Here is a 24,476-nt window from a genome sequence, read left to right on the forward strand (position 1 = left end):
TCATTGTCACTGCTGTGTTAACTTTTTTTCCATTGTCACTGCAGTTTTAACTTTTTTTCCATTGTCACTGCAGTTTTAATTTTTTTTCATTGTCACTGCAGTTTTAACTTTTTTTCCATTGTCACTGCAGTTTTAACTTTTTTCCATTGTCACTGCAGTTTTAATTTTTTTTCCATTGTCACTGCAGTTTTAACTTTTTTTCCATTGTCACTGCAGTTTTAACTTTTTTCCATTGTCACTGCAGTTTTAACTTTTTTTCCATTGTCACTGCAGTTTTAATTTTTTTCCATTGTCACTGCAGTGTTAACTTTTTTTCCATTGTCACTGCAGTTTTAACTTTTTTCCATTGTCACTGCAGTTTTAATTTTTTTCCATTGTCACTGCAGTTTTAACTTTTTTTTCCATTGTCCCTGCAGTTTTAACTTTTTTTCCATTGTCACTGCAGTTTTAACTTTTTTTCCATTGTCACTGGAGTTTTAATTTTTTTCCATTGTCACTGCAGTGTTAACTTTTTTCCATTGTCACCGCAGTTTTAACTTTTTTCCATTGTCACTGTAGTTTTAACTTTTTTCCATTGTAACTGCAGTTTTAACTTTTTTCCATTGTCACAGCAGTTTTAACTTTTTTCCATTGTCACTGCAGTTTTTATTCCATACCCACACGGTGTTCTAGGGATTACTTCACCTTTTTAGCTAAGTTCCGCTCAAGATCCCTTTTCTATAATTGCAAGGTTACTGAATACTTGTAACCAAACAAGCAGTAATTAATTGTCTCATGATAATAATGATGACTTGTAGTCTGCATGTTGACCGATCTCAATGTCTTCATCTGGTGACTCATTAGACAAGAAATTTTGTCAGAATCTTCAACACTTTTAGCTTGTCCAGTTATAATTACGTAAATTTCAGTTACTGAAAACAGTAATTCTACTTCACATAACATCTTCCATCTTTTCTTCTCGGCGTTGTATAAAATTTCCTAGAAAACTGAACAAAGGTGCTTTTACGCAGGAATGTTTTGCGCAGCATGAAGTGTTATCGTGAAGAGAACCAACACCCAGGCGACCGCCTGCAACTCCACCAAAATAAACTGTACAGAAGGACCCAGGTAGTAGGCTAATTCGCTTTAAACATCAGTAATATCACAATGGTAAGTCCCATGATGAAAGTTTATAATTATAAAAGTAGGCTAATATTGAATTGATAGCGAGACATAAAAACGAGATGAAATCAAGCAATAGTTTATGAAAGAGAATGCACACTTTTCGAGGCATTAATTTTATTAGGTCGTAGATATAACGCCAAACTATTTTGTCCAAAATATCTCCCTTTGGTGCAAATTAGATAAATTTGTGTGCAAATTCGCACTATCAAAGACTTGGAATTTATTTTTTATTTAAAATGAGCAAGTTATTGTCTTCGATTCTTGTCAATCGGCAGAGGGGGGTGATCCGTGATCCACAGGCTAAGCTAATAGTTACTAGGCTAATCTGGATGAAATTCAGTGACATTTTTGAAGCTTAAGTAATAAAGTTGTAGCACTGAGACTTAAAAGAATTTTTTTAACAAAGACACTTGTCTAGAACGACAATTTCAAATTGCATTTGGTTTTTAAATACTTAAAGTACTCTTAAAGTTTCCGAGTGCTTTGCCATCGAGAGGCTTGGTTAAATAAACAGGTTACTGCTGAAATATCGTTTTCTTTCAATTAAAAATGTATTCGGTATCCGTTTTCTTTTATGAAAATCTTCAATCGGTTCATATTTTAGTGAAGCATTTTTCTCGTTGTTTTCATTTTTCCATCTTCCATTTTATTCCCAACCTTGTCGTTTATGATATGAATGAATATATTCTATAATCTGGTTAATAATGTGCTTCGAATAATCTACGATGAACTGAAAAAAATGTTTTCTTCCTTCTAGATAACCTAAACCTTGTGGAGGAATGTGCAGGAATAAAATTTCTTTGTCATTTGTATTTGCCATAAAGAAAATGAAAATACCAATGTTCCTCTAGAGACAGGATGACAAAATTGGATGTTTTTAACTGTTAAAGATAGAACAGGTTATGGCTTTTGATTATGTAGGCTGTGATTATGCAAACTCTATTTTGTTTGTCAGAGAATATGTTATACACTTGCTGTCCACATTTGTTAGGCCGAGTTAGAGGCCAACGCCATTACATACCCTTAATTTCTTTAACACTTTTCCCCACACTTAGGGACCGCTTTTGTACAAGAGCCCACGCTGGCTTAAGACCAGCTTAATCTAATTAGACCAGTCAAGCAACCCATCAAACCGACTATTTGAGGAGAAATATCAGCTTAGTTGTCAGGTGAGGAAAAAGGAAAAAAATTAAAAGAGAACACAATCCCACTTCTGATGCTTGTGACTACTTCTGTTTCGGGTTTGGAGCTTTGTTTTCATTATATATATATATATATATATATATATATATATATATATATATATATATATATATATTGTTTTCATTATACATATATAAAGATAATCTCTTCATTTTCCCATTAATTGATCAGGTATCGCATCTATCAACACAGCGAGAATCTCATGTATATATTTGTATTAGAATTTAATGGCCTTTTTGTCAGTATATATTTCATTACCTATGTACATTATGTCTCTAATTGTTGCTATCTGACTGACTGTTAACAAACACAAATTGCTCTCACTCAGCGTACGGGTCAGAGCAATTGAAGGTCAGGCACTTCATTTCCGTCTCACGCTGCTATGTATACCTGTGCCCAAGTAAATAAATCAGTCAGTACCCAGTTCTGTCTCTTTGACCTCACAACTGGTGACCCGAGGAGCGACGTTAAGCACAGCGGTTTTGGCTTCGCCATTAACGGACTTATCACGGCCGCTTTACTTTCAGAGAGCCCTTAAAAGAACCATATGGCGACAAAGTCTAGGCCTCTGAGAACTCCTTCCTTGGAGAACACCCACGCCACTAACAGACTAGTTATGGCGTACCTCCTTCAGTTACATTCTGGTGTTCTCGAATGGTTTGACCCTGCCATTTATGATTCACTTCGACCATATTCAGAAGTCATTAACGGAACCACACAGCGTATAGTTTTGACTTCTGACGAGCCCCAAACACCATTAACGGACTAAATACAGCGCTTATTTTGTGTTTTGGTGTGAGGCAAAATGTCAGACACTGAGGTAGAAAGTCATTCCAAGGATGCACAGATCCTCTACATCCCCCTCTCCCTTTTGAAGGCAGCAATAAGCCAGGCGATAAAACTCCCACTGTTCTCGTGGCAAGATACTGCAACCTGGTTCCTGCAGGCAGACGTCCATTTCCGGGCAGCAAAAATCACAGACGAGGAAACCAAAGCGGACGTCACCATGACAACGCTGCCAGAGGAGGTCTTCAACAAAATCACCCCATGGTTGAACTCACAGCTGGGCAAAGTCAAGTACAGAGACCTGCGAGAGAAACTCTTCAACACATACTCCATGCCCTGTCCCAGAGAGAGCCCAACGCGCTCTCGACCTGATGACCCAGCCCCTGGGGGAAGCATCACCCAGGGACGCCTGGGACGAACTACGAGGTCTCCTGAAGCTGCCGGGCGTCGACTCAGACGGAGGAGGGAGATCAGCTTGTCGCAGGAAATATTCCTGCGATGCTTTCCGCAGGAGGTGAGGGCACAAATCATGGATACGAACTCCCCTCAATGGACGAATTGGTGAACGTTGCACACAAACTCCACGAGGCCACCAAGGCCTCCAAACACGCCGCAACACCTGCAGCCTGCAGCCTGGTAGCAGAAGCTGAAGTGGGGGACATGAACATGGTATACAGGAAGAAGGCGCCACCACAGCAGCAGAAACCGAGGACAAATCCATCGGGGGTTCGGCAGTGACGCCAGAAATTGCAGAGCCCCCTGTTCTTTCACAAAAAACTAGAAAGGTGGCCACCCATGACAGCAATGGCCGCAAACCTTAAGAAACCCCAGCCAGTAGGATTTTTCATCCACAACGCCATATCAAGACGACGGATGTTGGTAGACACCGGGCTATGCAGTCGGTATTTCCACTGTTGAAGGAGGGCCGGAACTGCACATTTGGTGCCGCAGCCTCACTAGTGGCTGCAAATGGAAGCCCCATCTGCTGTTACGGAACTCGGACCTGCAGAATATCCATCATGGGTCATAAATATGAATAGCCCTTCATCATCGTGGATGTCAAGTTTCCTTTACTGGGCGCCGATTTCCTTGCACATCACAGACTGCTAGTAGACGTCGGCCGAAAACGCCTGCTGGATACTGGAGCCTACCGCTCCCAGCCGCTCTCCACCGGACCGGGAATGCCCGCCGTATGCTCCGTCTTATGGAACAAATACAACGGCCTCCTCCACAAATTCCCAGATGTCTTCAAACCAGAACTGCATCAGGTGCCAGGTACCCAGGCCAAGCATGGCATCCATCACCACATATCACCACCACAGGCCTGCTGACACATGCCAAATTCTGCCACCTGCCACCCAAGAAACTCCAAGATGCTAAACGAGCATTCGCTGAGATGGAAAGGATGGGTATCTGCAGAGAGGCATCTAGTCCATGGGCATACCCCCTCCACATGGTGAAGAAACCAGATGGTTCCTGGAGGTCCTGTGGGAACTGTTGTTGGCTGAACCTAATGACAAGACCGGACCACTATCCCCTGCCAGACATGCAGGACCTAACAGGTGCCCTGCACGAGGCCAAGATATTCACAAAAATGGATTTGCCCAAGTCCTATTTTCAGGTACCAGTACATCCCGACAATGTTCTGAAGACAGCCATCATCACGCCTTTGGGACATATACCTTCTCCTACCCCACCTTTGGCCTCAGGAACGCCGGGGCCACATTCCAATGCCTTATGGACAGCATCTTGGGGGACCTACCTCTCTGCATCTGCTACATGGACAACATCCTGATCTTCCCCAGGTCGCTGGAGGAGCACCTAGATCACGTCCAGGCTGTGCTGAAACGCCTTCAGGAGAACAGTTTGGTCATCAGATTCGACAAATTTACCTTCAGAGTGGAGAAGGTAGACTTCCTGGGACACGAAGTCTCTCCAGCAGGTGTCAGCCCCATGGCCTCCAAGGTGAATGCAGTGAAGGAGTTACCAGCACCAAAAACCATCAAGTCCCTGTAGGAGTTCCTCTGCATGGTCAACTACTACCGACGTTTTGTGCCGGGCATCGCCCGCATCATGTATCTCCTAATCGAAGTACTGAAGGGGAAGCTGAAAGCACTTGACTTGGGAAGCCCTGCAGAAAAGGTGTTCAAACAGACGAAGGCAGCCCTCGCCAAAGCCACCACCTTAACATATCAAGACTCCACCCCCCGAGACTTACCACCAACGCCAGCAACGTCGCCTGCGGAGCCATGCTGGAGCAGATAGTAGATGGTTCTCCTGCCTGCTTGCCTTTTTTAGCTGCAAGTTAAAGCCACCAGAGATCCGCTACAGTGCCTTCGACAGGGAACTGCTGGCAATCTACCAAGCCGTGTGGCACTTCTAGTACCTCTTGGACAGCAGCCCTTTCACCATCCTGACAGACCACAAGCCGTTGGTACATGCGTTCACGAGGGCAGGAGACGCATGGTCGGCAAGACAGCAATGGCACCTGGCTGCTATCTCCCAATTCGGCTGCACCATCAGTTATGTCCCTGGCAAGAAGAACCCAGTAGCTGACGCCCCATCACGAATTGAAATAAATTCAGTCCACTTGGGCATAGACTACAAAGACCTGGCGAAGGAACAGGCCGCAGACCCGGAAACTGCAGCTCACCGGACGGCACTTACTGCACTGAGGTGGGAAGACGTGCAAGTGGGTGGGTCCGGATCAACACTTCTCTGCGACACCAGCAAGGGCCACCCACGCCCCCTAATACCTGCATCAGGAAGAAAGCAGACGTTCGACATTCTCTCTCTCTCTCTCTCTCTCTCTCTCTCTCTCAGATTTCAACTCATCGTAATTTCTTATAAGATCATCGCCATCAAGATATTACTTTGTCCAATGATCAATTCTTAGTCTCTTCCTCCTTGTGCACTTTCTGGCTGAATCTTCATATGGTATGGTTCCACATACAGGCTTATGGCTTCTCTCTCTCCTCCTCTACTGTTTGTTTGGTTTTTGGTTATGCCAACATGATCCCTTGCCCTGAACACTGAAGAGGAGACTCAATACTCTAATTCTCGAACGAGTGCTTTAATGGTATTCACAATTGAACTTCTGACAGTGATTCCTTAATGGTTCATTATTCATTAGTGATAACATGAAGGATAATTAACATGTGGCATTTCTGTCTGAGACGTTATCGTTATTATAATCAAGTTTCCTTATTGTCCTCAACCTGACCAGTTCCAGATGTTGGCGAGAGTGCGCCAGGTTGGCAGTTTGCGAGTCGGCCAAAACCAGCAGTCCAGTTTTTGAACAGTTCGAAGTTTTGTGGATGAAGTGTAACTGTTATATAGACCTAGTCTTCTGGGTCTATATAACAATTATTGACTAGGTCAATAATTGACCTAGTCAATTATTGTCAAGATGGCTCGCTGTCCACGCCATGATTGGTTGACTGATTTAATGTTCTCTAGGAGTATCCACGCCGTGAAGAGAGGGCATTGGTGTCTTCTGTAAGTTATATAAGCCTAATGTAAACAGGCATTTATGCTTGCTTGCGCAGTGCTTACGTAAATAAACCTAGAATAATCATGATAATAGATAACAGTGTAATTTTTTTAAGTGCCTGACCAGTGACTGATAGGATGGTAACATCTTCCATCCAATGGTCATTGGCGCTGAGAGAGAGAGAGAGAGAGAGAGAGAGAGAGGGGGGGGGAGTCAGTAGGAGAGGGAGAGGGAGAGGTAGAAGGCGGAGGAGGAAAACGAGGAGTTGCAAGGCTATCAGCGTTCATACACCCCTGCCCCCGACTGCCCACGGCTCAACAACCGCCCCCCCCTTTTTTTGTGTGGGCAGTGTTTCCAAGAAGAGAACCGATTAAACATATTATGACAAAACTGACCTTGATTTATTGACCACCTTCGATGAGTGACCCGCCAAGCAAAAGAAAGATTGCTTGATAGTTTGCTATCTTGATTTAATTTTCCAACTGTAACGATTAAAGTTGTATGGTGTCAACAACTGAGGCAAAGGAACAGACGAAAAAACAGCAATCGAGGAACACATACGAAATGTGGAATTCCGAAGTCCTTTAAAGTGAAACAGGATGCTCTTTGCTACCTCGAACAGTTCTTGTAAGCATTCCCAAGACAAAGTTCAGTTTTAAGATCTTATCGCTTTGATATTTTTTAATAAGTGATGTTAGAATGTTATAAACAGCAAGTTATAATCTATATAACTCAGATACCCTTTCAAACTGATCACGTGAACAGCTTTAGTTATCGATAAGTTGATATATTTCATAGTTTGAAATGTCTAAGAGAGAGAGAGAGAGATAATTCAGAATCAAGAGTATCTCGTAGAGAGAGAGAGAGAGAGAGAGAGAGAGAGAGAGAGAGAGAGAGAGGGGGTTAAATGAGGGGGATGAGGGGATTTCATAGAAATACCTGAGAGAGAGAGAGAGAGAGAGAGAGATGGGGAGGGGGTGAAATTTGAGAAGGAGGATTTCATGAAATACTTTAGAGAAAGATGTAATTCACAATTAGAATGAACTCGGAGAGAGAGAGAGAAATTGAATGTGTTGAGAAAGGGATACCTGTCAGATCTTGATAAGCAGTTGATGCAGTATTGCTGAGTAAAAGTGTCCCAAGATTTGCCAGCATTAGTTTACAGACTGAAGTAAATGGCAAGTTACTGTATTTTGCTCTTAAAATCTGCGTTGCCAAATCAGAGATTGTGAAAGCGCAGCTTGTTGGAGTAGAAGCTATTACATTGGTAAATAAACATAATGTTAATGCCAAATTTAGATATCTTGGCAAAGTCAGTAGAATTTGCTATAAAACTGAATAGGGTAAGTCAGGCTCTGAGTATGCTTAGCAAAGTATTGCCTTTAATAACCTGACATTGTATGTTATGAGATGTCTATATACTTCAATAGTTAGTTCAGTTTTAACCAGTGGAAAGGAATCTTGGAGTTATAAAGAAACAATTGTTGGATGTTACAGTCTTTGAAATAAAGCCCATCTGAGCACACTTGGCATTAAATGAAAGGGCACATTTATACTGTAAATGTAAGAAATTCAGCAGCGTTCAGGATACTGATGACTGAAGAACGAGGAAGAAAGGACATCGGAGTCACTTACTTCTGACTTCCACTAAAGTTTACACAGAAGATAATCTGGGGGAGAGAGGGAAAGAGAGGCCGAAACACAAGTAGGAAGATAAGCAGGCGGAGCCGCGGATAAGATAAGCAACAGAAAGGATTCAGTGTCGGGAAGGTACTCGGACTGTTCGCTTAGCCGGAACATCGCTCTCTAAGAGTCCACGCCGTTTTTGTCAGTGCATAACAATTATTCTCAAAATTTCCCTGTTTTAGCCAAAGAATTCACCTGCTAGGAGGTAGATCGAGAGTATGGCTAGTTTCCGCTGCTCGATCAACGAGGATATTCTTGAGGAAAGGTTCTTTTGAGGAGTTTGCAAGTTGTTTACATTGAGAGGTGAGTTCGGTCTGTTTAGCCTAGGTTAAAATGTGCGTTTAATTCTGTCTTTATTTGTTGTTAAAATGCAGGAACACCACACTGAAAAAAATATCGTAGCACTAGGCTGCGCTTTTCAACTTGCATTGATAAGGGAGAATAAAATCCAACTTGAGTGGGATAATTAAGTTGATAATATTTGTTTATGAGTGTCAGACTTCAAGAGAACTTGTAAGGATCACATTTTAGATAATCTGATATAATTTTCCTAGTTTTAATGCAGATTTTTCGACGAGATGCCCTTCCTGAACGTAACCAAAGTGCTCTCGAATGTTTGAACCGTTCGTCGTCTTGAAAAAGATAAAAAAAAAATGGTTCATTAATCTTTCGCTTATCTGTGAAGTTCATGGTAGTCTTCAGTGTCTAGGTTTTCAGTGTCATGAATTATTTAAAAAAATATATTTTTCTAGTATCTTCTTGGCTGTGTCTATAAGTTTTCACAAATTTACAGTTTTTGGGGGCACCTTTTTGAAGTCTAGTGCTGCGCGTTTGAAATCCATGTTACAATGTATTTGTTCGTTTTTTGGGTATTAATTAATTGAGTCTCAAAGTCGCTCACTGTGCGAGATCCTTAATTACTGAAGTCTATTCTTTACTGTGTAGAGTGATTATGATTCAAATATGATTTATGAGATGGTAAATTACACTATAAAGATTGCCAAGACCGGAATGATTCTCAGATTTTTCTTTCACTGAAGAATTTATAACTTGTATTTTGATTCCTTTTTCGAAATTTGTTTACACCTGAGGAATTCTCCCACCATCATTTCGAATTTTAGTCACCTTTACATCAAGCAGTGATTTCAGGTTAGGGTATCCATATCGGATCGTATTTGCGAGGGAACTAACCGCGTTGTGCTTCAGGGCACAAACCTTGTTGTGTTCCAGGAACGAACCTTGTAGTGTTCCAGGAACGAACCTTGTAGGGTTCCAGGAACGAACCTTGTAGTGTTCCAGGAACGAACCTTGTAGGGTTCCAGGAACGAACCTTGTAGGGTTCCAGGAACGAACCTTGTAGGGTTCCAGTAACGAGCCTTGTAGGGTTCCAGTAACGAGCCTTGTAGGGTTCCAGGAACGAACCTTGTAGGGTTCCAGGAACAAACCTTGTAGGGTTCCAGGAACGAACCAAGTTGTGTTTGTCCCTGTGCAACTGTAGGCCCTATATCCTTTGTAAATGGTGGATGACGTAATTCGGTCTCCCCTCGGTGAATTTGTGTCCACTGAAATTCTGTTCCGTTATTACGGCAGAAAGTTTTTTCCTTTTTAACGTCTGCCCGCTGAACGATAGGCCTAGCTCGACAGTGAGAGATAACGCGAAGACTTCCTTTAGAAAACAGTTTTCCGCCGGCAAGATACTAGTCAGGAACAAGCCAGTCGGATTCCTGTTTAGGGCATTATTTATTGAGAGTTTAATATGCACACTTGTAAATCTACTACTAATGAATTGAGAGAGGGGAGAGAGACTCATGTTTGCACGTTACCTCTGGACAATTTTACCTATTTATTTACATTTTTTACTCCAGTTTCTATATGGAAGTGGCGACGTGACTTTTATGACTTTGAAGTTTGTTCAGTCTGAACAGCTGATGAAAACACGAGATTATTCACACGTAGAGATAAGATCTTCGAGATAAGATCGAGGAGATAATCAGCTAGTGAACGTTATTTTTAACAGAGGGGAAGAAGAGTTGTTATTGCTCAAAGCTGTCTTTGTTAGTTCCATCTAGATGAGAGAATACTCGTATGCGCAAACGCTTGTTCAAATTTTCGGATTATTGATTATTAATTACTGATATATCTAAGGTCACTCGTGAGCGGTAGAAGTAAAGGGCAGGTCGTGTCATTTCCGAACATTGTTCTAGGTCATACGTAAATGATCAGCGCCCTAATTAGCCCGCCCCCCCAACCTCCAACCCATGTAAGGCTCTGGATGACCTACCCACGCCCAGGCGGGCGCCGGCCCATATGGCCAAATATTTTCCCATATATGACTTTATACCGAATTTCATAGGGCACTTCCTGGGACTTAAGATACAAAGTAAATCCTAGGTTATCTCGATAATGACTGCAACGCCATTCATACGTAAAGCAATCAATCAATTATTCCTGATAACGATTGTGCTGAGTCACGGTGTTTTTGACTGCTTCATATACCAAGCAGTTATCATTAACGGCTAAGGTTATCTCTCTCTCTCTCTCTCTCTCTCTCTCTCTCTCTCTCTCTCTCTCTATATATATATATATATATATATATATATATATATATATATATATATATATATATACATACATATATACGTATTAAATTAATCCATTGACTAAATATAACAAACCGACTACATGCAATCCACTCACTAAATGTAATCCATGGACCAGATGTAATTCATTAACTAAAATGTAATTCTTAAAGTTAATTGTTATCTGTAAAGGACCTTATGATATTCCATTAAAGAGGAAACGAGAGACCCCTTGGTCAGGTAATGTCATTTCATTCTCGCTGTGAGATTTATGAATGATTAAAATCTTACTAGAATACAGCATAAATTCCTACATCAGAAATTCGTTTGACATAATACGCTAAAAAGGTTAAGCGAGAAAATATAACGTAAAATGTATGATATGTGTAATACAATGTATAATATGAATGTCAAGTTTCTATTCTACAATTCCAGTAGCCAGGTTTGTCTTTAGTTTCTCTGCCCATAACAAAAAGACATTTTTTATAAGTTTTTGCAAGTTTTACAAGTTTTGATCATTTTTGGATGTTCATTCTGTCATTTCATTATATATTTTTAGTTTGGCTCTTATCATCTTCTCTCTATTCTTTCCTCTTTTTTTTTTTTATGAAACACAGAAATCCTATTCTGCTGTTAGGCTAGGTCATGACTTTTTTTTTTTTGTGGCTTATATCTTAACAATGTTATTCACTCATTATGGATACCAGCGATAAACGATAGCTGTCCTGTCAGGATAGTCGTTGTATACATTCATATATGGGAATAGATCCGGTTTATGTCATAAAATTTAATAAACAATGTAAGAACAATTTGTAAATACACACACACACGCATATATATATATATATATATATATATATATATATATATATATATATATATATCTATATATCTATATATATATATAATTTATATATGTATATATATATAAATATATATGTTTATGTATGTATGTATGTATAAATATAAATATATATATATATATATATATATATATATATATATATATATATATATATATATATATATATATATATATATATATATATATATACTATTTATGTATATGTATGTATATATGCATATATATAAGTAATAATATATATATATATATATATATATATATATATATATATATATATATATATATATATATATATATATATATGTATGTATTCTTACCATCGGTAATAAATCATTGTGGATACCAGCGATTAACGATAATTGTCCTGTCTGGGTAATTCCATCAAGAGTCGTCCTGTGTTCCGATAATCCTTGATTTCCAGAAGCCTTTGATAATAATTCTGATCAAGATGAACAGAGCCATTGTTCTTTGCCGTCATATAACACCGGTTATCGCCAATTCTGAGAAATCGCTTTTGGTAAAGATAACGTGATAACTCGTGACGAGAAGTGACTGAACTACCAAGTTTGGCGGCGATGTGACGCGTCGGGTAGTTACGTAACGTGAAGGTCGTCTCTTGGGAAAAAAATGGGTCAAGATAAAGACGTTAGAGATATTGTATGGTTGGTTCTTACTAGAATCACTGCAGATCGTACGATAATATTAATTAAGTTTGGTTGTCTTACGCGCGCATATGTATATATGTATATATGTGTATGTATACATGTTATATATATATATATATATATATATATATATATATATATATATATATATATATATATATATATATATATATATATATATATATATATATATATATGTGTTGCCGTGTGGTTAAAATCGCGTCACTGTAGTCCTGAGTTCTTGTCTTCCGTGGTTCGAGCCCACGAGACGACGAACTTATTATCAACTAAAAAATTTCCCTTCGGGTAACATATATGAAAATATATTATTTCCGAGGTAGAGCGAATTGGATATTAAAGGACGTTTGTAGCTTAATGCTTGTATATGAATCATGGTGATGTGATAAAAATTCATTCATAATATGGCTGCGTGCGACAAACGCACTACATTGTTATCATGGCAGAGGTGGGTTGATATCGATTCTAAATGCAAATACCTAAGTTCGACGGGGATTTGTAGGTGGGAGTCGGTATCTACTTACACCTCATTTGTTGGCCGTGTGGTTAAAATCGCGTCACTGTAGTCCTAAGTTCTTGTCTTCCGTGGTTCGAGCCCACGAGACGACGAACTTATTATCAACTAAAAAATTCCCCTTCGGGTAACATATATGAAAATATATAATTTTCGAGGTAGAGCGAATTGGATATTAAAGGACGTGTGTAGCTTAATGCTTGTATATGAATCACGGTGATGTGATAAAAAATTCATATACTATATAAACGTGTATGTGTACAAGGTATTCTTACATTGCCTATTCAGTTTCATGACATAAACCGGCTTTATCCCCCAATATCAATGTATACTTTGTAAAAATTACTGAACAATATGCAACATGTTTTACTTAACTTCCCGTAACCTGATGCAAAATTAATATAAGCGAGTATAGCCTTGTACTTTGATTGCATACAAACGCTGCAGTGAAAGCAACAACTGATTGCAATGATGAATCATCAAATAATCGATTGACTGGCTTATCAAAATATCGCTGCAACGACGTTGGTCATCAACGCCGTCAGACAATCAAGATATGATGAACATTTTAACCTTGTAATTAAGTTTTAAGTTTGGGTTAAAGGTTTTTTAGTTCCCTTGCTCTTTCGAGACATTATTATTATTATTATAATAATTATTATTATTTTGTTAAAGAGAATGGCAGCAAGACATGTTTGAAAGAGGGTCTCCTACCTTCATATGTTATTATTATTATTATTATTATTATTATTATTATTATTATTATTATTATTATTATTATTATTATTATTATTTGGATGGGGTCCCTTATTTAGGGAAGTGCTATTAAAAACAATTGCTGTTTCAACATCATTTAGTTTGTAGAGTTTTCTCTATTCTTCCTGCTATGTCCTTCTCATCTGTAGGTAGGTGGCGTATTAAAAATTTCCAAAGGACGTGGAAAAACATTCAAAGCAGAATATCTCTTCACGTCCATTGGAAATTTATTGTACCACCTACCTGCAGACGAGAACATGATGAGGAGAATAGCGAAGATTCTACAAGCTAAATCCCATAGAAACAGCAGTTGTATTATTATTATTATTATTATTATTATTATTATTATTATTATTATTATTATTATTATTATTATTATTATTATTATTATTATTATTATAAGGAAGGAGACCCTCTCTTAAACAAATCCTGTTAAATACAATGGTTGCATTATCTGAGTTAATTTCATAATAGAAATTGAGAAGACTATTATTATTATTATTATCATTATTTATTATTATTATTATTATTATTATTATTATTATTATTATTATTATTATTATTATTATTATTATACTCGTACATGAGCACATATTTCCACAAAACGAGCCAACAGTTCTTCGACACGTCTAAAAAGATTTGGCAGAACAGAATGTCCACGTAAGATGTAATGACAGAAATATAGCTTTTCGTTTTATCTATGGAGAGACTAATGTTACTTCCTTTCTCGTTTCCTTCAGGACTGTTATCGCTATTAATGAGAGAATAAGGAATGGTGAAAGATGGAGACCACTCGCTCTAGCATAAGCAATAAGAGTCTGCCGATTCTAAACCCTGTTTTTGACCAAGAAGGTGAGAAACTCATAAAGAGAGAGAGAGAGAGAGACAGAATTGTATGCTATAACCGACAGTAAAATTTCAGATTTATTTCATTTATGGAAATTTATTTTAAAAAAGAAAGTTAATTGATAATTTAGAGAGAAAGAGAAGAGAGAGAGAGAGAGAGAATTGATATTATAAGAGAAAGATTTGATCATTTAGATAAGAGAGAGAGAGAGAGAGAGAGAGAGAGAGAGAGAGAGAGAGAGAGAGAATTGTATATTATAACCGACAGTAAAATTTCTCTTATTTGATCATTTATTTTGGAAAGAAAGTTAATAACGAGAGAGAGAGAGAGAGAGAGAGAGAGAGAGAGAGAGAGAGAGAGAGAGAGAGAGAGAGAATTGTATATTATAACCGACAGTAAAATTTCTATTATTTGATCATTTATTTTGGAAAGAAAGTTAATAACGAAAGAGAGAGAGAGAGAGAGAGAGAGAGAGAGAGAGAGAGAGAGAGAGAGAGAGAGAGAGAGAGAGAGAATTGTATATTATAACCGACAGTAAAGTTTCTCTTATTTGATCATTTATTTTGAAAGAAAGTTAATAACGAGAGAGAGAGAGAGAGAGAGAGAGAGAGAGAGAGAGAGAGAGAGAGAGAGAGAGAGAGAGAGAGAGAAATTGTATATTATAACCGACAGTAAAATTTCTCTTATTTGATCATTTATGTTGGAATGAAAGTTAACGAGAGAGAGAGAGAGAGAGAGAAGAGAGAGAGAGAGAGAGAGAGAGAGAGAGAGAGAGAGAGAATTGTATATTATAACTGACAGTAAAATTTCTCTTATTTGATCATTTATGTTGAAAAGAAAGTTTAACGAGAAGAGAGAGAGAGAGAGAGAGAGAGAGAGAGAGAGAGAGAGAGAGAGAGAGAGAATTGTACATTGTAACCAACAAACTTTTCCTTATTCGATAATTCATTTTAGAAAGAATAATCTAATTATGGATTTCCAGGGACATCAACATTCATGTATCGAAATTTTTTTTATATATTTTTAGTGGTTTACCTGAAATTGGCAATAATAATAATAATAATAATAATAATAATAATAATAATAATAATAATATAATAATAATAATAATAATCAAGATAAACAACGACCACAACAAATTATCGAGCAGCAGCACTTGTTGTAATAACAACATTGTTTATTTTGCAGTAACTGCAAGAGCAAAACTCACAAACAGAGCCATGAAAAAAATAATTGCAGTAGTTATAGTGAAAAAAAATTGCATTAGTTGCAAGTGTAAAAAACCTGCTGCACTTGAAATAATAAAGTGATTTTTTATTGCAGTAATAAAATAGCAAATACATTATTACCCTTACAAACAGCAAGCTTATATGCTGCCCAAGAGCAAGGATACGTGCTGACATAAGGCCTGCTTAATTTAAAGCAACAACAGCAAATAACAAACAAAATTTTGATTCCAATAATTAAATCAGCATGTCCAGCTACAACACAAATCACAACATCAGCTTTTGTATTGTAGTAACTACAATATCAAATGCATTAACAAGCAGTAATTCTCACTACGGTAATTAAAACAGCAATTACATCGGCAGCCTTAGTAATAGTAAATGTAATCGATTTTTTTTTTCATTGCAGCTTCCTTGCCGGCAACTCACCTGGGTCACGTGACCTACCCAGACGTCCACCGCCAGACGCCAGGTACCCTTCACGTCATCAACGCCCGCCCCATAGTACAACCTGTAGTATTAAACGGACCGCGGTGCCCTTATTGTGGTGTGAGTAGCAGAGTTACAATATTTAACTTTGGAGAAGAGGGAACAAGGGCGAGTCTATCGTCATTTTCGTCATATTATTATTATTATTATTATTATTATTATTATTATTATTATTATTATTATTATTATTATTATTATTATTATTATTATTTTTTTTTTGTTTTTTGGTCTATCACAGTCATCCTTTTCGACTGGGTAGTTTTTTTAGTGTGGGGTTTCGGGTTGCATTTTCCCGAGATGTAACCGAGTACGAGACCCTTCCCGGAAAAAGGGGGACGCCATATCTTAAAAAGTAGCCACAGAATTTTCTTGAAAATAATCTCATTATGTTTCCCACACCCATATTACTCCTTTACTTAATATCTACCTAACCTAACCTAGGGGCATGGCAAAAAAAAAAAAAAAAAAACGGGGCTGGTGCAATATTAACATACATCTCAGGAATTTGCTTCATTGTTGCATCCTGCCTCCTTAGGAGTCCATCACTTTTCTCACTATGTGCGCTGCTCCTAGTAGCACACTCTTCTGCATGAGTCCTGGAGCTACTTCGGCATCTAGTTTTTCCAGGTTCCTTTTCAGGGATCTTGGGATCGTGCCTAGTGTTCCTGTGACTGTGGGTACAATTTCCCCTGGCATACCCTATATCCTTCTTCTTCTTCTTCTTCTTCTTCTTCTTCTTCTTCTTCTTCTTCTTCTTCTTCTTCTTCTTCTTCTTCTTCTTATTATTATTATTATTATTATTATTATTATTATTATTATTATTATTATTATTATTATTATTATTATTATTTATTTTTATTATTATTATTACTGGGAATTAAAAGCCACAGTAGTGTTAAAAATATTTATATACAAAGTTAAAAACGTTATTAACTCTACACACAAAAATTTTTAACATTACTGTGGCTTTTAATTCTCGATATTTTAGCCTTGTTACAGGGTCGCCTTGTTTCACTATTATTATTATTATTATTATTATTATTATTATTATTATTATTATTATTATTATTATACGAACACCTTAACCGCTAATCTCAAAATGGCGAACTACCTTTTAATTGTGTATTACGGAATTCCAGATGGGAATCCTGGAGCCTCAGTTCACCTTGTGCGGCCTTTTATTCGCCCTCTTCTTCTTCCCGTTCGGCATCATTCTTTGCTTCCTACTTAGAGAAAACATCTGCACACATTGCCAGCTGGCATTTGCATAACGAAAGATGCTCCTCCAGGTAATGTAGCCTTAAGTCTTTTGTATCTTTGGCACCTCGTGCTCGTAGACTACTGAGAGAGAGAGAGAGGGAGGGAGAGGAGGCAGAATATGTGTGTACAGCATGTGAGAGAGAGAGAGAGAGAAAGAGAGGCAGAAATGAGAGAGAGAGAGAGAGAGAGAGAGAGAGAGAGAGAGAGAGAGAGAGAGAGAGAGAGAGAGAGAGAAAAGAGAGAGAGAGAACACCCTTTCAGTTTTGACGTCCAAGCATATTCAAATATTTATGTATTATCATACATATATATATATATATATATATATATATATATATATATATATATATATATATATATATATATATATATATATACTAAAGGACCTCATTCAAACTGGATGGTATCTAATGGAGTATTTATTCAGAAAAAGTTACAAGCTTTCTTGGACAAACAGTGACCAGACGCGTAGTCCAGCTGTATTTATATTTGTGTGCTGGGTACTTTTAATCCTATAATCGCCTGGCTCCTCCTGTGTGACCCCGACTCTCTCGTGACCTTGGCCTTTCTCTGCCCCCTTCTTCTTCCAGGTGTCCGTTTTCCGTGCGTTCTCTTGCGTTTTTTCTTCGTTTCCTTGCTATTGTGGAGTACACGATTTTTCTAGATATGCTGTCTTCAAAGCCGTTTCTGGTGTTCCCTGCCATTGTGTTGTTGGCGCATGTTATGAAGGCGTTCTCTACAACCAGTCTGGCCGTTTTGTTGGTGTTCCTGTACAGAAAACTCATATTTTCCCAGTCTATTTTATGGTCATTTTCCCAACAGTGTTTGGCAACCTCCGACGTCTGATTATAATGCCTTATGTTCTGCAGGTGTTGTTTGCTTCACTCTGTACATGATTTGCCAGTTTCGCCATAGTACCCATCTTCACAGTCTAGACACGCTGCCATGCATACCCCCCCTCTAACCTCTTCCCCCTCTATCGACTTTTTGTTTCTAACTATTTTATTCCTAATGGTGTTTTTGTAGCTGCCTATCAATATGAAATTATCTAGCTTCCTGTTGATGGGTGCAATAGAGTTGTTGTCCGGGACTGTGATCATTTTCTTCCCTACCAAATGTTCCTTTTCTATCCTTTCCCTCTCCCCAAAATAGTTTTTCCTTGCCTTGACGTGTGCCCACTCCCACCAATACTTAGGGTAACCTAATCTCCTAAAACTCTCCCTCAGGTAATCCAGCTCTTCGTCTAAAAATTCGGGACTGCAAATCCTATAGGCCCTAATGGCCAACCCTATCATTACTCCTATTTTTACTCTTTCCTATGACTAGAGAACCTATGTATGTATGAATTGGTGTGTGTCTTCTTCCTGTATACCTTGAATTTTAAATTTTCCCCTTCCTTCTTGACCAGGACATCCAAGAAAGGAATTTCTCCCTCCTTCTCTTCTTCTATTGTGAATCTGATGTGTTCATTTAGTTTATTTATGTTTTCTAGGAACTTTTGTAGATCTTCCCTTTCTCCCTTGTAAATAATCTAGATGTCACCCACGTATCTTACCCATTTTACGATATTTAAGTTCCCTTTATTTACTTTGCCCACCTCTTCCTTTTCAAACCATTCCAGAAAGATATTAGCAAGGATTGGTGAAAGACTCGAACCCATGGCCACGCCATTTTTTTGTATATAATGGTTTTCGCCCCGCTTGAGCACATTAACGCTGAGGGCCGCTGTTAGCAGTTTTATTAAAACGTCCTCCATATTCTTTTTTATTACTTCCATCGTCGTCTTCACTGGAACGTTAGTGAACAGGGAAGTTACATCCAAACTTGCAAATTTACAGTCTTTTACGTTAATTTTAGATAATTCATCTATAAGGTTCATGTTATGTTTTAAATGCCCTTCAGATACTGACTCGTTGCCATTTTCGATAGGTCGGGGTTGGTAAAAAAAGGGAACTTTGATTTAGTCAAGAACATTTCCAAGAGACTCCTAAGTAGGGATGAAGTGCTAGTGTTGGGATATGGTCTTAATTTTTGCATGGGGAACGAAAGTCACGATTTCATTGAAATGTGTAGAAGCCTAAGGGAACTAGATTAGAACAAAAATTTGGATGAAGCATCTTTTTGTAGGGTGGGTATGTGAGCGGGGATAGGTTGAACAGATTCGTGTTTCCGGAGAGTTTACGTAAGGCCCTTGATAGATTAGGAAAATACAAGGACATAAAGATTTGTAAGGCAGACAAAGGGGGGGTCGGTTGTAGTAATGGATGCCATAGACTACGAGAACAAGTTAGAACAATTGCTAAATGATGAAAACACATACGAAGCTTGCAACAAAAAATCGGACATTAGGAGGGTACAATGCAATTTTAACAAAAAAGTAAGGGAAACGTTGAAAAAAAAATTCCACGACAAAACTAAGAGAAAAGAATTAAAACATAGAGTAAATCAGAGGAAAGTCCAGAGATCCCATATATTTATGGTAGACCTAAGATCCACAAGGAAGGGTGCCCGCTAAGACCGATCGTGGCATCGACGAGATCACCGCAGGAGAGGCTACAATTCTTTCCAACATAATGGGAAAATGGGTGAGCTTAGTATCTGAAGAGCATTTAAAACATAACATGAACCTTATAGATGAATTATCTAAAATCAACGTAAAAGACTGTAAATTTGTAAGTTTGGATGTAACTTCCCTGTTCAGTAACGTACCAGACGATGATAGGAGTAATAAAAAATAATATGGAGGAAGGGGTTTATACATGCGACATAGATCATGACGTTTTAATAAAACTGCTAACAGCGGCCTTCAGAATTAATGTTTTCAAGTGGGATGAAAACCATTATATACAAAAAAATGGCGTGGCCATGGGTTCGAGTCTTTCACCAATCCTGATAATGTGGGCTGTTTGTCCAAGAGAGCTTGTAACTTTTTCTGAATAAATACTCCATTAGATACCATCCAGTTTGAATTAGGTCCTTTTAGTAATTCTACTATTGCACAGAACAACTGTGCATGTGATAAAGTTAATATGTATATATATATATATATATATATATATATATATATATATATATATATATATATATATATATATATATATATATATATATATGTGTGTGTGTGTGTGTGTGTGTGTGTGTGTATGTATGCATATGAGAAGTGTATGCCTTGCTATGTTTGTGTGCTCTTATCTAAAACATCTCGAGTTTTTGTTATCTGATCATCATTGCCTGATAATCTGAACTATCGATGTCGTTCGTATCTGATTTTTGTCTGACAGAGGCTTTAGAAAAACCTGCTTCATAACCAAACATTCCAAAATTTTTAGTAACGTCTTGCACGAGGTCCTTTCAACCACATCCTAGTGCGTGACCCTATTCCTTTCGGTGGAATAGTCTTTTGTCTATTGTTGGTCTGTTTTGTTTCAATTCTACTTCATAACTTGGTCCCTTTTGTCTCTTTCGTGGTATCTAAAGGCGACTTTCTATAGTCTGTTTTTGTCTGTACCTCCTTCAGCTTCCACTTCTTCATGAGTTTCCTCTGAAACTTGTTTACAGTTTTCTTTAATCCAGTCTTCCAGCACTGCGGACTTGTTTAATTTTCCAAGCTAGGGTACGCGATGTCTGATGCACTCCAATTTTTTTCGAAATGAATTCCTTTCCTGCTTCTTCGTTTCTTACTCCTTCAGAGTCATATATAACATATGAAAGCGTAAAAATCAAATCTCTCTCATCTTTCACAAAGATTAAATTGTAGCTCGTCTTGGAACGATCATTTTAAGACCATAGCTAATTTGTGCTTTGAGAGGTCTAGATACTCTCCTCACAATCTGCTTCAGATACCCGTGCGAATTATAATTCCCTGGGTGAAAACTCATTCCAGTTCTGGTAAATTTCTCGTATCATTGTTCTTCTCTATTGGCTTGAATCTACAGCTTTTCATTTCACAATAAAGTGAGTGATTCATGTTGGCAACTTAGTCTCCTCTCATCTGTGTCACGAAATTGCTTCCCAATGCGACTGCTGCAGAGACTCCTTTGGATAATGTTTTAATGACTAACTTAAATGCATTCCATAGCGGTTCCTTAAGTTGCTAGTCTCACGTCAAAAGATTTGGCGTCCTACACATACTGTGTAAAAATTTATAAGAGGGTCAACCCTTGTTTTCTTAGTTTCATGTTCAATGGAATGGAATGGAATACAGAGTTTAGGCCAAAGGCCAAGCACTGGGACCTATGAGGTCATTCAGCTCTGAAGGGGAAATTGAGAGTAAAGGAGGTTTGAAAGGTGTAACAGGAGGAAATCCTTGCAGTTGCACTACGATATAATTGTGTGGTGGACAGCAAGAAAGAGAATAAGAACGGAGGCACAGTAAAAGGAATGAAAGGGGTTGCCGCTAGGGGCCGAATTGACGCTGCAAAGAAACTTAAGTAATGCCAGTTTCGTGTTCAAGGTTCGCCGTTTCGTTGTCATGCGAGGAAAGAGGCGAAGAATGCAGTTTTGAAGTTTAGCAGCATCCTCCTTTCTTGGTGAAAGTTAAGAAGTCCGAAGAGAGAGAGAGAGAGAGAGAGAGAGAGAGAGAGAGAGAGAGAGAGAGAGAGAGAGAGAGAGTTTTTACATGCGGATGTTATATACGATTGTAAATGTCATAATCCGCTAGATTTCGTGTTATTTTCCTGAATACTTTGAACGATTGTTCTTCGGGTCTTTAAATCCGTGTGAATATTTGTTATCAACAGTTTCAGGCTTGAGTTCACAGAATGATAATATCTTTGACGTCAAGATTTCGGTTGGTGATTAGCTCAGATACAACGTCACTGCAAGGAGTCGCGTGGTCAAAAACACTAAAAAAGTTAGAAATCTCGTCAATCGTAATTGATCGAAATGACTTATTGAGTGTATAAGGTCACTTCAAAGTTGATAATACCCGGGGCCACCTAAAATCGAGAAATCTTATTGCAATTATTTAATTAACCAGACATTGAACAGTTGATGAGCAATAAATGTGCATGTGACGAGGGATCCATTGAACGCACCACACAGAATACACATTGTCAGAATCATACTTCAAAGCCTTGATAGTCTTGTAATGCTTCTATGTTTCCCGATTTTTAACATTCTTAACTGATTACTCTAAAGGTTTTTCTTTTGGATTTCTTGTCTTTTCAGGTATTGGTTTAGATAAAAGTGTTTAGTTGGTCATCCTTATGCCAGCCTTCTCATTCGATATGAGAAAAAACAGAGGATTTTAATTAAACCGGAAAACTGATTTTTTTCGTCGATAAATGTCATGATTAAAAGTCTCTTAAAACTCTAGATTTTTTTCTTGAAAAAAGACAGAACAGGAAATGGTGCCTCACTGTGACAAAGCCGGTATTTACTTCAAGTTAAAAAACAAAAATAACTGCTATCTTTGGATTACATTGTGTTTACGTGGCAGTGACTTTATCGCTTGCAACCTTGGGTTAACGATAAACATCGTTTGCCTTTATTTATAGCAGCTTACAGAAAAGTCTGAAAAAAGAGATAATTCTTTTTTATCTGTGGCTGCTACATTCATCTGATATGGAACCTGAACATATTCAAAAGCGCATTCTTTGATATGGAAAAAAAAAAGTACTTCATTTTTAAACAGAGTAGATACTCTTCCGACTAACGGCGTGAGCATTCTGACCCACCTGTTGTATTCTGATAACACTGAAATTTTACAGAGATACAGCTGTTATTCATAACAACTTTTGTAACTCTGTTACTTCAGTTACGTCATTTTAAAAAAAACTGAAGTATTTTTTATAAGTTGAAGTTTGTAAGTGGAATATTTCCATCTATAAGTTTCAGTTTCTTTGATCTGAATAGTGGTATACAGAAGTGAGTGGTGTTTTTAGGCATCTACGTTATAGTACATATGACATGCATATTCTTCATGGCAACCTCTGATGTCTCATAAAACACTTTCCTACGATGGAACAAATTACTGCTGTGAGAAAATGTACTTCATATATATGACATTATTCTTAGAAGCAAAACAATTATTTACTTACATTTCTTTCCTTTCCAGTTCGTGACTTCTGCGCTAGTTGACGATGGCAATACTTCGGATTTTCCTCTCTGCTGACCACCTGAAAGGAGGCAGGAACCAGAATCCTATAGGATCTTGCTGAAAGCTGACTGCCTTCCAAGGAACCTTCCAACAATCCTTGCCAAGTCACAGCTGATTTGACAAAAGATTTCACAAAAATACTCCAACATTCATGACATCCATATTTCTTGAAGGGAAGGTTTTGCAAACATGGTGCTTATGTAAGATAACTATTCATCATTCATCATCATTATCATTCATCTTTGTGTTTTCATCGGCACTGGGATCTGTCACAACGTGAGATATGCATGGGAAAAAATGTATTTCGAATTATGCAAAGTTTTAAACAAGAATGTTGTGCGGAAACTTTACACGATTATCTTACATTAACTTCTCTGTGATTTTACTGTGTAATAGAGTCTTCTATCTTAGGAGATCTTTATTATTATGACATAGGATAGGGTAGATGTAAGTAGAAATTATAAGGCATTTAGTTTGTAGTGTGCACTGAAGTGTGCAACTGATAAGACTTGACGAGCCAAGTGAACGAGCACAAATGTTAACTATTTATCCGGGTACTTGCTAAGGAAAATAAATGTTTCTTAATAGATTTTATCATCATTAACTTCTTATTTACCTGTCCCCTCTCGCCTTGCTTGTTTTTCATTATTCACACTGGGTAAAACGTAATTTTAACAAGAGTTGCTGTAGTTGGCAACGAATGCATAAATTTACCCAGTCGGTTACAGAAAATGGAACTTGAAATGGAGAACAAAGAAAATTAAATTTCTCCAAATTTCAGCAAGTGTCTTTTTACTTAATCGTTTAGGGTCGTGTTTGCCAACA

General features: G+C 37.8%; 1 protein-coding gene across 1 annotated transcript; it reads left to right on the top strand.

The window, feature by feature from the left end:
* The first annotated feature begins 8,390 nt into the window (after nucleotides 1-8,390).
* Nucleotides 8,391-24,255, top strand: LOC136826996 (membrane protein BRI3-like). The gene is made up of 5 exons (XM_067084650.1): nucleotides 8,391-8,635; nucleotides 14,470-14,581; nucleotides 16,212-16,351; nucleotides 17,431-17,580; nucleotides 23,610-24,255. Exons 2-4 carry the CDS (start codon nucleotides 14,512-14,514, stop codon nucleotides 17,560-17,562), a joined length of 342 nt encoding a protein of 113 aa, XP_066940751.1. The 5' UTR covers nucleotides 8,391-8,635; nucleotides 14,470-14,511; the 3' UTR covers nucleotides 17,563-17,580; nucleotides 23,610-24,255.
* The last annotated feature ends 221 nt before the right edge of the window (nucleotides 24,256-24,476 follow it).

Source organism: Macrobrachium rosenbergii, chromosome 41, assembly GCF_040412425.1.
Source record: "Macrobrachium rosenbergii isolate ZJJX-2024 chromosome 41, ASM4041242v1, whole genome shotgun sequence".
NCBI classification, from domain to species: Eukaryota; Metazoa; Arthropoda; class Malacostraca; order Decapoda; family Palaemonidae; genus Macrobrachium; species Macrobrachium rosenbergii.